At 71.5% G+C, this 11,512-nt stretch overlaps 2 protein-coding genes across 5 annotated transcripts; both read left to right on the forward strand.

The window, feature by feature from the left end:
* Positions 1-330: 330 nt before the first annotated feature.
* Positions 331-2,079, forward strand: FAM167B (family with sequence similarity 167 member B). Its single transcript, XM_062594276.1, has 2 exons — positions 331-734; positions 1,646-2,079. Exons 1-2 carry the CDS (start codon positions 456-458, stop codon positions 1,907-1,909), a joined length of 543 nt encoding a protein of 180 aa, XP_062450260.1. The 5' UTR covers positions 331-455; the 3' UTR covers positions 1,910-2,079.
* On the forward strand, positions 1,994-11,489 carry LCK (LCK proto-oncogene, Src family tyrosine kinase). 4 transcript variants are annotated; one of them, XM_062594272.1, is made up of 12 exons: positions 5,017-6,075; positions 6,161-6,242; positions 6,340-6,430; positions 6,517-6,615; positions 6,751-6,854; positions 6,948-7,097; positions 7,550-7,702; positions 8,464-8,643; positions 9,555-9,631; positions 9,746-9,899; positions 10,162-10,293; positions 10,621-11,489. In XM_062594272.1, the coding sequence occupies exons 1-12, from the start codon at positions 5,974-5,976 to the stop codon at positions 10,821-10,823; spliced, it is 1,527 nt and encodes a 508-aa protein (XP_062450256.1). In that variant the 5' UTR covers positions 5,017-5,973; the 3' UTR covers positions 10,824-11,489. The 4 variants fall into 4 exon arrangements, with proteins under 4 accessions (XP_062450254.1, XP_062450253.1, XP_062450256.1 ...); XM_062594273.1 differs by lacking the exon at positions 8,464-8,643; XM_062594270.1 differs by lacking the exons at positions 9,746-9,899; positions 10,162-10,293; positions 10,621-11,489 and adding an exon at positions 1,994-2,070 and having other exon boundaries at positions 5,937-6,075; positions 8,464-9,623.
* The last annotated feature ends 23 nt before the right edge of the window (positions 11,490-11,512 follow it).

The raw sequence follows: 11,512 nt of genomic DNA on the forward strand, positions 1-11,512 counted from the left end.
CGCTCGGCCCCGAGTCACCCGCGCCGCCCTCGCTCGCTCCCGCTCCCGGCGGGAAGTCGGTGTCAGCCCTGTGCCGGTAACAGCGCCGGAGGGCAGGAGCGCCCAAGGATAAATCATTCACACTCCTGCAGGCCTGATGTCCTCGTTAGAGCTTCCTCCCGGGGAGCCGGGAGCCTCCTCCCAGCTGGAGACAATAACACTAAAAAAGAAACAGAACTGAAGGAAAAAAAAAAAAACACCCTTCTCTTCACAATCCTCTGGATAAATAAAGTTCCTGCTCGGTATAATTATCACTGGCTTCCCCAACCTTTATTGTTCTAAGGATAAATAAATAGCCGCGGCTCCCGTGCAGCTGGGGCGAGTGGGTTTCCAGCAGCGAGCGCTCCCTGCTCTGCTGCTTGCCCGGGGGCTTCGGGGCCGGCGGCGGCGCGCCGGGGCGCTGCGCGGGTGCCACCATGCCCTTCAGCCAACTCAAGTTCAAGGAGCTGGGCGAGGAGGAGCCCGGCTCGGACGAGGAGAGCCTGGACAGCGTGAAGGCGCTGGCGGCCAAGCTGAAGCTGCAGACGCGGCGGCCCTCCTACCTGGAGTGGAAAGCGCGGGTGCAGGGGCTGGAGGGGGCTGGGGGCGCGCGGGGGGCGGAGCGGGCCCCCGCGCGCCCCGACGAGCCACCGGCCGGCGGCCTCTGCGGCTTTGCCTCCGTGGAGGAGGCTCTGGAGTGGCTCAGGACGGAGCTGGTGAGTAGCCGCTACCGGGAGCGTGGCTCCGTGGGGGTCCCGAGGGACAGGGAGGGTCTCGGGGTGGCCGTGGGGCTTCTCTGCGCGGGAAGCTCCGCACCCAGCGTGGCTGGGGTGCAGGGGTTTTTTCAAGGCGTGCATGGCTCTGTGCCAACTCTGCTGGTCTCCCTTGCACGGCACCGGCGCTCGGGGCCTGGGGTCTGCCCGCCTCTGCGCATTGCCCCCTCCGCTCTGCTCCGCCGGCAGCACGGCTGCGGCATCGGCGAGGCTCGGCCGTGGTGGCTTCTGCAGCAGGTGGCAATAGCTGTGCAGGGGCAGCCGTGCTGGTCCTGGGGACACGTGTGCATGCATGGTGTGTGGGCTCTGTGCCAGTACTGGGGATGCACGTGCATGTGTGTGCATGGGCTCTGTGCCAGTCCTGGGGATGCATGTGCATGCGTGTGCATGTGTGTGCATGGGCCTGGTGCCGGTCCGAGGGACATACGTGCATGCGTGTGTATGCATGGTGCATGGCCTGGTGCCGGTCCTGGGGATGCACGTGCATGTATGTGCATGCATGGTGCATGGGCCCTGTGCTGGCCCCGGGGATGCATGTGCATGCGTGTGCATGTGTGTGCATGGGCCTGGTGCCGGTCCCGGGGATGCGTGTGCATGTGTGTGCATGTGTGTGCATGGGCTCTGTGCCAGTCCTGGGGATGCACGTGCATGTGTGTGCATGGGCCCGGTGCCGGTCCCGGGGATGCACGTGCATGTGTGTGCATGCATGGTGCATGGCCTGGTGCCGGTCTCGGGGACACACGTGCGCGCACGGCGCCCTGGCCGAGCCCCGGCCCGGCTCGCCCGTCCCGCCGCGCGCGTGGGTGAGCCCACGGGCGGCCGCGGGGCCCTGACGGCTCGCTCTCGCCGCGCAGCGGGAGATGCAGGCGGCCGACCAGCTCCTGGCCCGGCAGCTGATGCGCCTGCGGGGGCAGCTGCACCGGCTGAAGGTGGAGCAGGCCTGCCACCGGCACAAGGAGATGCTGGACGACGCCACCTTCGGCCTCGAGGGCTGCGAGGAAGACTCGGACCTGCTCTGCAACATCCCGCCCAAGGCCGCCTTCCTGCTCTCCGTGCCGCTCAAGCACATCGGCGTCACCCGCATGAACATCAACTCCCGCCGCTTCTCCCTCTGCTGAGCGCGCCGGACCCCCGGGGGCCCCTCGGCCCAGCGTCGCGGGGCTGCTGGGCGCCGCCGTCCCGCTCCGGACCCAGTGGGGCCCGTGGAGCCGGGGCAGCCACGGTGGCAAACGCAGGAAGCAACCCTTGGGGAAGGAATAAAAGGAGCCGACGGCGGGAGGTGATGTTATCTGTCGCGTGCGCCTGGAGCACCTCCGTGCCGGCGTGGCTCCGGGCTCTCCGCTTTATTTCCAGCGTCGTCCTCGGGCCCCTCGGCGCTGATGGGAGCTGCTGCAGGAAATGCCCCTTTCCTGACGGTCGCTGCTCCGGAGGTGCCGGGGGCTGAGCAGCCCTGGTGCCCGCCGCCGGCCCCCTAAACCGTGGCCGGGGGGTGGGGGGGACGCCGCCGTTTGCTGCAGTCGCCCTTTTCCCGGGACGCTTTCTGCCGGCGGTGCTGGGGAGGCCGCGGCTGACGGCTCCCGCTCCCGGGAAGGCAGCAGTGCGCGGGGCAGAGCAGCCCGCGTGCGCACCAGGTGCTCGCGGCGGGTGCCCGCGGGGCCGGGCGTGCACCCCGGGGCAGGAAGCGCTGCCGAAACCACGTGCCGGCTGAGCCGGAGGGAGCCGCGAGGGCCAGAGCCCCCAGCCCGGGCTCTTCTGTTCCCCCCTCCTCTTTCCCACCACGTCTCTTCCCACGGCCTCTCACCAGCCCTGGGAACCGTCCCCGCCGGGGTGGGCGCTGCCGGCCGCCGAGCCCCCCGGCACGGGCCAGGCTTCCTGCTCCCCCCCGCCTCCGCGCAGCAGCCCGCCGCCGCCTGCGGCTTCGCCTCCGCGCCAGCCGACACAATAGCTTTGCGGTCGCTCTGCTCCGAGCTCTCCCCGAAAACAGGAGGCGGGTGAAGGGGCACGGCGCGGCGCGCTCGCCGCCGGAGGAGCCCCCCTGCCCCATGCCCCCCCCCCCGCCGCGCTCGGGGCCGCCCGCGCCGGGGTGGGCACCGGGGCACGGGCCGCGGGGCGCGAGAAAATCCTGCCCGCCCTGGGCCCCTTGCAGCAGCTCCCGGCGCGCGAGACGCTGCTCGCCCTCCGGCCGGGCTCCTGGCGCGGGGGTGACGCCGCCGGCTCCCCCCCCCCCCACCCCGCCCCGCACCGCCATCCCTTGGCGTTTACAAGCCCATGTCGCCGGTGCACGTGTCCCTGCCCCGTCCTGGTGTCGTGGGGACCCGCGTTTGGCTTTTTTTTTTTTTCCCCCCTCGAGGGTTGCCCCGTTGCGGGGGGCCGGCTGAGATGAGCCCCCCCACCGCCGTGCCGTGCCGTGCCGCGCCGCGGGGGTCCCCGGGGCCGGGGGTGCCCGGTGCCAGCAGCGCCCCGCCGCCGCGGCCCGGCCGGGCTGGCAGGAAGCCCCGGGGTTTGCCGCTGGCGCTTGCGGTCGTGCGCGAGCTGCGAACCAGCTTCTCTATAGAGTTTGCTCGCGAGGCAGGAAACCGGGGAAGGCGGCGAGCGAGCGCGAGCGGCGGCGGCGGCGGCGAGCGCGCGCCCGGGGTCTCGCCTCCTCGCCCGGCCGGGTCCCGCCGAGGATGGCGAGCGGGAGGTGACCGCGGACGGCGCCTTCGCTCCTGCCGCCGGGCCATGGGAATCTGAGCGCGGCCGCTCCTCGCCGCGCCGCCGACAGGTAACGGGGGAGCCGGGGCGCCCGCGCGGGACCCCGCGGGTGCTGCCGCGGCCCAGCCGGGCTGGGGGGGCTCTTTGCGCCCCCCCAAAGTCGCCCTGGTGGGATGGGGATGGGGATGGGGCCGGAGCGGTGCCCCAGGAGGGAGGCAGCCGGCGCCGCGGCTCGGGCTCGCTCCCGGCACGCGGCCCCGGGTGCGGACGGAGGCAGGGGCCGAGGAGCTCCCGGCCCCAGCGTGGGGCCGCCCCGAGCCCCCTTCCCAGGGCAGAGCCGGGGCGCGGCTGGGGGCCGGGTTCCCCCCTCCCCGGCCGCAGGAGGCAGGGATCAGGCGCGGGCTGGGTCTCGGTGCCCGTCGCATGGTTAAACCCGGCTGCTTTAAGACGCTCGGATGCGACCGGTTTAGGTGTTTTCTCCCTGCGAACACCTCCGTGCCGTGGTGGCAGGAAGGGGCAGGTGCTGGGGGTGCTGGCAGCTCTGCCAGGCTCGGCCACGCCGGCGCGGGGCCGTGGGCTGCCCGCGGGGTCTGAGCCAGCCTGGGGACCGCTGGGGCACCCAGGGGACCCTTGGAGAGCACAGGGAGGGGGGGGAGCCCAGCCCTCAGCCCTCTCCGGGCCCCACGCTCAGCCCCACGCATGCTTGCAAACGAAGCAGCCAAGGCCCGGCCGACGGAGCGGCTGCTCTGAACCACGGCATCCGGGCCGGGACTCGGCAGCGCCTCTGGAAACGGTCGCACGTACGTGGACACGCTCGTGGGCGAACCCGGGGAGCGGTGCCTGCGTGCACACGCGTGCACACGCGTGCTCACGCGTGCACACGCGGGTACCTGCGGGCACAGGCAGGCACCCGCGGGCCGCCAGGCGCAGCCCCGGGAGCCGGCCGCGGCGCGGGGCGACGGCGCCTACACGCAGCACGCGCCTGCAGCCTCGGCACGAGAAATTCGGTTGCACAGATGCAGTCACAAAACGCGACTTCAAACGCCCCGCGACCCAGCCTGCCCCTCACACCAAGCGGGTGAAACGGTTCTTCGGTGGAAATTATGCTGTGGCTTGAGTACATGAAAAAGAAAAAGTGCGCGCGGCGCCGGCGCCTCCCTCCCTCCCTTCCCCGGCTTCTCGCAGAAAGGAAAAAACAGCCCGCGGCCTTTGAGCGCGTCGGTGCGCAGGTTTTGGGGTTCGGGCGGCTTTTCCTCGGCCGGGCCGGGGCTTTGCGCTGCTTTGGCCGCCCGGGGGGGCACCGGGAGCGGCGGGGGCGCTCGCTCGGCAGCCCCGAGGCCGTGCGGGGACACGGGCGCCTTGCCCTGCCCGGGCAGCGCGGCCGAGCGCCCGGCGTCGAGGAGCGTTTTTGCATGCGTGCTGCATGCAGGAGCCGGGGGCGGCAGGGCGTTTGGAGGGGGGGGGTGTTCAGCCCCCGGAGCGGCGCTGCTCGGCCCGGGGTTGGGGGGCGGCTCGCTCGGCCGCCGGGGCACCCCGCGCCGCGGGGCGGATGCTCGGCGGACGGCCCCGCGCCGGGGCGGCCGCGCTGAACCCGTTGCGCTTCGCCATCGTGGAGGCGAGGCAGGATGTTCGCTGTCTTCACCCCCCCCTCCATCCCCCACCGCCAGCGCTGCCACCCCTGCGGGGGGGGGGGGGAGAAAACACGCAAAAATGTCGAAAAACGCAGCCCCGGGCCCGGGCGCTGACGCGGTGCCGAGGCGGCGGCGTGGGCCCTTCCTGGCGGCTGGCGCTGGGGGGCTGCAGCCTCCCCGGGGGGGCCCGAAAACTGATGCGCGTTTTTATATGCAAAATATGCAAAAACAGATGTACGTTTTTAAAGGGTAGGACCCTCCGGGAGGGGAAAAACGCAGAGCGGCTCCGGCCCGGGGGCTGGACCCGGCGGGTGCCGCGGGTCGGGCGCCGGCGGGGCCGGCGGCCGCCGAGCTCCTTGGCGCTGCGGTTCGCAAAGCTCTTGGCCCGGCGCTCGGCCCCCAGCTTGCCTCGGGGAGCTGCTTTTAAGCCCAGGACCTCGTAAAACACTTGGTGCAACGCCATGCGAGGAATTATTCATTGATAAAACGATTAACTAAAAGGGAGACCGTAGGAGTCAGGGCTGGAAGGGGGGAAGGCGCCGGCGGCGAAGCAGACAGCCGTGCCGGCCAGAGGGTGGCTGTGCCGTGCCGGCAGCTCGGGAGGCACCAGCGCTGATCGCCATCGGCGTTTTGGATTAACGAAGCCAGAACAAAAAAAATACAGCTGATTGCAGAGAGTCAGGGGACGTCTTCCGTGCCGCGGAGGACCCGGGGGCGCCGGCGACGTGGCGGCCCGGGGCTGTAGGAATGGGCTCAGCTTCGGGGACCGGGGCGGGCGGCGGGACGGACGCGGGGACAGGGACGTCCCGGCTTCCCCTAGGGCCTCTCGCCCCCCGGCCCACCCCTCCGCAGCGACCATGGGCTGCTGCTGCAGTTCGGACTACGACGACGACTGGATCGAGAACATCGACATCTGCGAGCGCTGCAATTACCCCATCGACCCCAGCGAGAAGCGGCAGGTGAGGGGCGCGAGCGGGGGGCGCCGGAGCGGGGGGGGGGGGGGGAGTCCGGCCGCCGCTCACGGGGCTCCCCGTCCCCTCGCAGAGGCTGATCCGCAACGGCTCCGAGGTGCGAGACCCGCTGGTGTCCTACGAGGCCACCTCGCCGCCCTGCTCCCCGCTGCAAGGTAAGGGCCGGCCGCAGCGGGGGGGGGGGGAGCAGCCGCGGGACCCCCCTCCGTTTCGCCGCCTCCACCCTGCCCCTCCGCTTTGCCCCCCCCCCAGAGAGGCTGGTGGTGGCTCTGTACAACTACGAGCCCAACCACGATGGAGACCTGGGGCTGCAGAAGGGCGAGAAGCTCCGCATCCTCGAAGAGTGAGTCCCCGCGCTCGCCGGCCGGCGCCCCGGTGCCGCCGGGGTCCCGGCGTCCCCGCGGGGCTCACCGCGCCGTCTCCTTCCAGGACGGGCGAGTGGTGGAAGGCGCAGTCGCTCACCACCGGCCAGGAGGGCTTGATCCCCTACAACTTTGTGGCCACGGTCAACAGCCTGGAGCCGGAGCCGTGAGTCGGGGCTGGGAAAACGCTGGGGAGGGACGGTGGTGCCTCCGGAGGGGAGCCCGGGGCTCGCCGTGCGTCCCCGGTGTGCGGGCGGGCGAAGGGGGCCTGAACCTCCCTCACCTCCTCCTCTTGCCCCAGGTGGTTCTTCAAAAACCTCAGCAGGAAGGACGCGGAGCGGCAGCTCCTGGCCTCGGGGAACACGCACGGCTCCTTCCTCATCCGCGAGAGCGAGACCTCCAAAGGTACCGTGAAGCGGGACCCTCCGACCTCCCCGGCCCTGGGACGGGCACGAGGAGGGACCGGGCCCCTCGCCGACACGCTGCCCCGTCCCCCAGGCTCCTACTCGCTGTCGGTGAGGGACTTCGACCAGAACCAGGGCGAGACGGTGAAGCACTACAAGATCCGCAACATGGACAACGGCGGGTACTACATCTCCCCCCGCGTCACCTTCGGCAGCCTGCACGAGCTGGTGGAGTACTACACACGTACGCGCCGCCCGGGACATCGGGGGCCAGCCCCGCGAGGAGGGCACGGGGCTGCGCGGCACCGCTCGCGCGGGGCAGGGTCCAGCCCCTGCCCTGGGGACGGGACGGCAGGAGCCACCCGCGGTCCAGGGGCTGGTCCTGCCCGCAGGAGGAGGCTGGGATGGGATGCGGTGGGGTGGGATGTGGCGGAACATGATGGGATGGGATGAGCTGGGATGTGGTGGGATGAGATGTGATGGGATGGGACAGAATATGATGGGATGGGATGTGGTGGGATGGGATGGAAGCGATGGGTTGGGATGTGGTGGGATGGGATTGGATGTGATGCGATGGGATGTGGTGGGATGGGACAAGATGGACCAGATCTGTGCCGCCAGGGCGGCAGCTCGCCCTGGGGGTCCCCTGTACCCTCTGCCCGCCCTGACGCCGGCTCTGCCTCCCCCGGCCCGCAGGCAGCTCCGACGGGCTGTGCACCCGCCTCGGCCAGCCCTGCCGGACCCAGAAGCCGCAGAAGCCGTGGTGGCAGGACGAGTGGGAGGTGCCGCGGGAGTCGCTCAAGCTGGTGGAGAAGCTGGGAGCGGGGCAGTTTGGAGAAGTCTGGATGGGTGAGTCAGGGCGAAACCAGAGCGCTTCCTCCCGGCCGCCGGCGGCCGGGTGCTGGCACATCCTCGGGCCCGCGAGGAGCGAGGGCAGGAGCTAAAACCAGTGCTAGAGCAGCCCGGGGGCTGCCCCGGTTCGCCCTGGCAGGGGATGCGCTCAGGCTTCCCTGCTCCCCGGCCAGGGCCGGCCGGGACCCCTGCGCCCGCTGCCCGGCCGGACACCCGACGGCGGGACGGGTGCAGGGGCGCTGCCCCGCGTGCTCGGGGCGAGAGCCGCCGGCAGGTTTTGGCAGCGGGCCACGGGCGCCACGTGTGCCCCCCCCCACCCCCCCGCCGCGGGGGAAGCTGCTCCCACTGCGGTTGCTGCCGCGACGGCTCGGAGCACCCCGGGGGCTCGGGGGCAGCGCGGAGCCGCTGCCGCTTCGAGCGTGCTGCGACCGAGGGGGCCGAGCCACGAACGCGCCTCCTGCGCCGCGGCGGCCACCGCGCTCCCCGCCGCCCCCCCCCACCGCACCGCCCCTGCTGCAGGCACCTGCCTTCGCTCCTGGGGTGCTGCAGCCCCCCAAAACCCCTCCTGGTGCCCGGCAGGAGACGGGCTGGGGGGGCTGGGACGGCGGGGCTTTACTGGCGCATCGCCGCCCTTCGCGACTTCCAGCGTCTCCGGCTTGCGCGGTTTCGGGCTGGGGTGCTCCGGCTCGACGGACAGAGCCGTGGGCGCTGCGGGGGTCCCTCTGCCCCCCGCCACGCGCTGCCCCGTCTCTCCGCAGGCTTCTACAACGGCCACACCAAGGTGGCCGTCAAAAGCCTGAAGCAGGGCAGCATGTCGCCCGGCGCCTTCCTGGCGGAGGCCAACCTCATGAAGAACCTGCAGCACCCGCGGCTGGTGCGGCTCTACGCGGTGGTGACCAAGGAGCCCATCTACATCATCACCGAGTACATGGAGAAAGGTGGGGGCGCGGGAGCCGCCGGGCGCTGCCCGGCACGGTGGACACCGCGGGGCCGTGCGAAAGGGTGCCATGGAGCCGGAGGCGTCCGTGCCGTGCGGGGCTGCTTGTCCCCCCCCCCCCCCCCCCGTGGCTGGTGGCCGCAGAGGAAGCGTGGGCCATGGTGGTGCCAACACGAGGAGGCACGGGACCCCGCGGGCCCGGGAGGGCACAGCTTGCTCCGCACCGGGACGGGGCAGCGGGGACCCGCCGGGAGGTGGCCAGGGTTTGGGAGGTGCCGGGGTGCTTCCCTGTCCCCAGCGAGAGCAGATGCAGGATCGGGGAGGTTCCTGCTCCTGTTCCTCCGGGGTCCCCCCTGCTCCCGGCTTGTCCCACCTCGCGCCTGCCCGGCGCTGGCTGCTGCATCCAGAGCTGCCTTCGCCTTTGGTCGCTTCCTCGCGCTGACGACGGCCCGGCCATCGGACCAGGGCCCTGCTGCCCGCCGGGAGCGGATGAGGCTCCGGCGTTATTCCTGGCAGAGGGGAGGACCCCCATCCCCTCCGCTCCCGGCCTGCCTTTCCGGGCACTACGAGCTTCCCAGCAGCGGTGTCGCAGAGGCCAGAGCCCGAGGGCAAGGACAGGCTCCTCTCCGGTCCAAGGCTTCCTCCCGGAGCTGGCAGTCCTCCCGGAGGAAACGCGCCGGATCTGCTGTGCGCGGCTGTGACCACGGGTCCCGAGCCAGCGGCCGCCCGCGCGCTGCCAGCCCGGGGTTATCCGGCCCGGCCCCGGCCCTGCACCGCCGCGAGGATCGCCGCGCTCCGGGAGCAGCTCCTTGCTCCGGGGCACAGGGCGTTTCTCAGCGCCGGGCTCGGCGTTTGGTGCAGCAGCGGGGGATGAGGCTGCGCAGCCGCTGAGACCTGCCGGCTTCGTTGCAGGCAGCCTTGTGGACTTCCTCAAGACCTCGGAAGGGATCAAGCTGACCATCAACAAACTGCTGGACATGGCCGCGCAGGTGAGGGGGCACGGCGCCGCGGGGAGGCCCCCGCGGCTGGGGTGGGCTGGGGTGAGACGGGACGCGACGGGGGCAGTGACGCTGAGCCCCCCTCGCCGTCGCTGTGCGCCGCAGATCGCCGAAGGCATGGCCTTCATCGAGGCCAAGAACTACATCCACCGCGACCTGCGGGCCGCCAACATCCTGGTGTCGGAAACCCTGTGCTGCAAGATCGCCGACTTCGGGCTGGCCCGCCTCATCGAGGACAACGAGTACACGGCTCGCGAGGGTGCGTCGGCCCGGCCCGGCCCCGCGGGGCTCCCCCTCTGCCCCCGGCTGCACCCGTGCGACCCGCCTGCGCCCCTACCCCGCTTTCAGGGGCATCGCAGCCCTGCCTGGCGGCTAGCGTGGGAACAGGCGTGCTGGCCCGCGGCGGGACAGGCGGCCCGTGCCGGGGGGGGGGGTAGCTGACGCCGAGCCCAGCGCGTCCCCGCGCAGCAGGGTGGTTTGCAGCCGAGCCGTAACATTTCCTCCTCCCCTCTGCGTCGCAGGGGCTAAATTCCCCATTAAATGGACAGCGCCGGAGGCCATTAATTACGGGACGTTCACTATTAAGTCAGACGTCTGGTCCTTCGGCATCCTGCTGACGGAGATCGTCACCTACGGCCGGATCCCGTATCCAGGTCAGGATTTCCCGGCAGCTGCGGCGCACGCAGGCGCACACGCACGCCCCCGGGAGTACATGCACTCCCGCACGCACGCACGCGTGCACGCGCCCGGGGCCGCCCCGTCCGGCTCACCAGCCCGCGACGCCTTCGACCTCTTTCCAACGCACGTTGCCAGCCCCAAAGACACCCGGGGGTTTGGACATCCATGGTGGTGGGGGGGGGGGGGGTGGAAGGGAAGGGGTGGGGGGGGTGGAAGCGTTCCCTGGGGTTTGCAAATATAAGGTGCTGCCGGGGCCGCGCTGGGGTGACCCCAACGCGGCGCCGTGCGCGCTGCCCTTGCAGGGATGACGAACCCAGAGGTGATACAGAACCTGGAGCGCGGCTACCGCATGCCGCAGCCGGAAAACTGCCCGCGGGAGCTGTACGAACTGATGATGCAGTGCTGGAAGGAGCGGCCCGAGGACCGTCCCACCTTCGAGTACATGAAGAGCGTGCTGGAGGACTTCTTCACGGCCACCGAGGGCCAGTACCAGCAGCAGCCGTGAGGCACCGGGCGCCCCGCGGGTGCTCCCGGCCGCTGGCCCCCCCCCCCCCCCCCCGCACGTCTTTCGCAGACACGACGCCGGGCCTCGCCGCTCCCGCAGGCAACAGTGAAGATTCGACGCGTTTCCGGAGCGGCGGATTTTCTCCCCCCTCTCCTCCAGCCCCCTCGGAGGACGGTGATGACCGAGGGGCGCTGGCACAGAGCCCCCCCCCCCCCCAACCCGCCGCAGAGAGCGTCCGCCGCGGCCTGGCCGGCCCGTCCCGATTCCGGGGCGCTCCCCGGTTCCCGCAGCACGTGCTTCCGTCGGCGGCGGCTTTTCCAGCAGAAACTCTTCCCCGTTCGGGAGCGGGGGCGTCCAGACGGGCCGGACGTTGGCTGTAGGACCCTCTTTCTCCCCATTTTTTTTTTTTTTTTTTTTTATTATTATTCCCCAAATTCTGTCTCGTCCTGCTGTCTCGTTTTTGGCAAATAAAGGCCTTCGGACCGACCCCCTCGAGGCGGCGGCGGAGACGGAGGGGCGGGGGGGGCCGCCGGCGCCAGCCCGGCCCCGGGGCGATGCGGGGAACGCGGGGCCCGTTCCCGCCGGCCCCCTTTGCCCCCCTTCCCCCCCCCCCCGGCAATGGTCCAGCCCCATCTGGAGCTCCCCCCCACCTCCGCTGATAGTTCCGCCCTCTCCCCCCCCCCGGCCCC

The sequence above is a fragment of the Rhea pennata genome, chromosome 23 (genome assembly GCF_028389875.1).
Source record: "Rhea pennata isolate bPtePen1 chromosome 23, bPtePen1.pri, whole genome shotgun sequence".
Lineage (NCBI taxonomy): Eukaryota > Metazoa > Chordata > Aves > Rheiformes > Rheidae > Rhea > Rhea pennata.

What these genes read in the sequence shown, in the direction of transcription:
- FAM167B (XM_062594276.1), top strand. Translation starts at nt 456, where the DNA reads ATGCCCTTCAGCCAACTCAAGTTCAAGGAGCTGGGCGAGGAGGAGCCC. An exon ending in AGTGGCTCAGGACGGAGCTG is followed by an intron (nt 735 to 1,645) that starts GTGAGTAGCCGC and finishes CTCGCCGCGCAG; the next exon opens with CGGGAGATGCAGGCGGCCGA.
- LCK (XM_062594270.1), top strand. Translation starts at nt 5,974, where the DNA reads ATGGGCTGCTGCTGCAGTTCGGACTACGACGACGACTGGATCGAGAAC. An exon ending in ACCCCAGCGAGAAGCGGCAG is followed by an intron (nt 6,076 to 6,160) that starts GTGAGGGGCGCG and finishes GTCCCCTCGCAG; the next exon opens with AGGCTGATCCGCAACGGCTC. An exon ending in GCCCTGCTCCCCGCTGCAAG is followed by an intron (nt 6,243 to 6,339) that starts GTAAGGGCCGGC and finishes CCCCCCCCCCAG; the next exon opens with AGAGGCTGGTGGTGGCTCTG.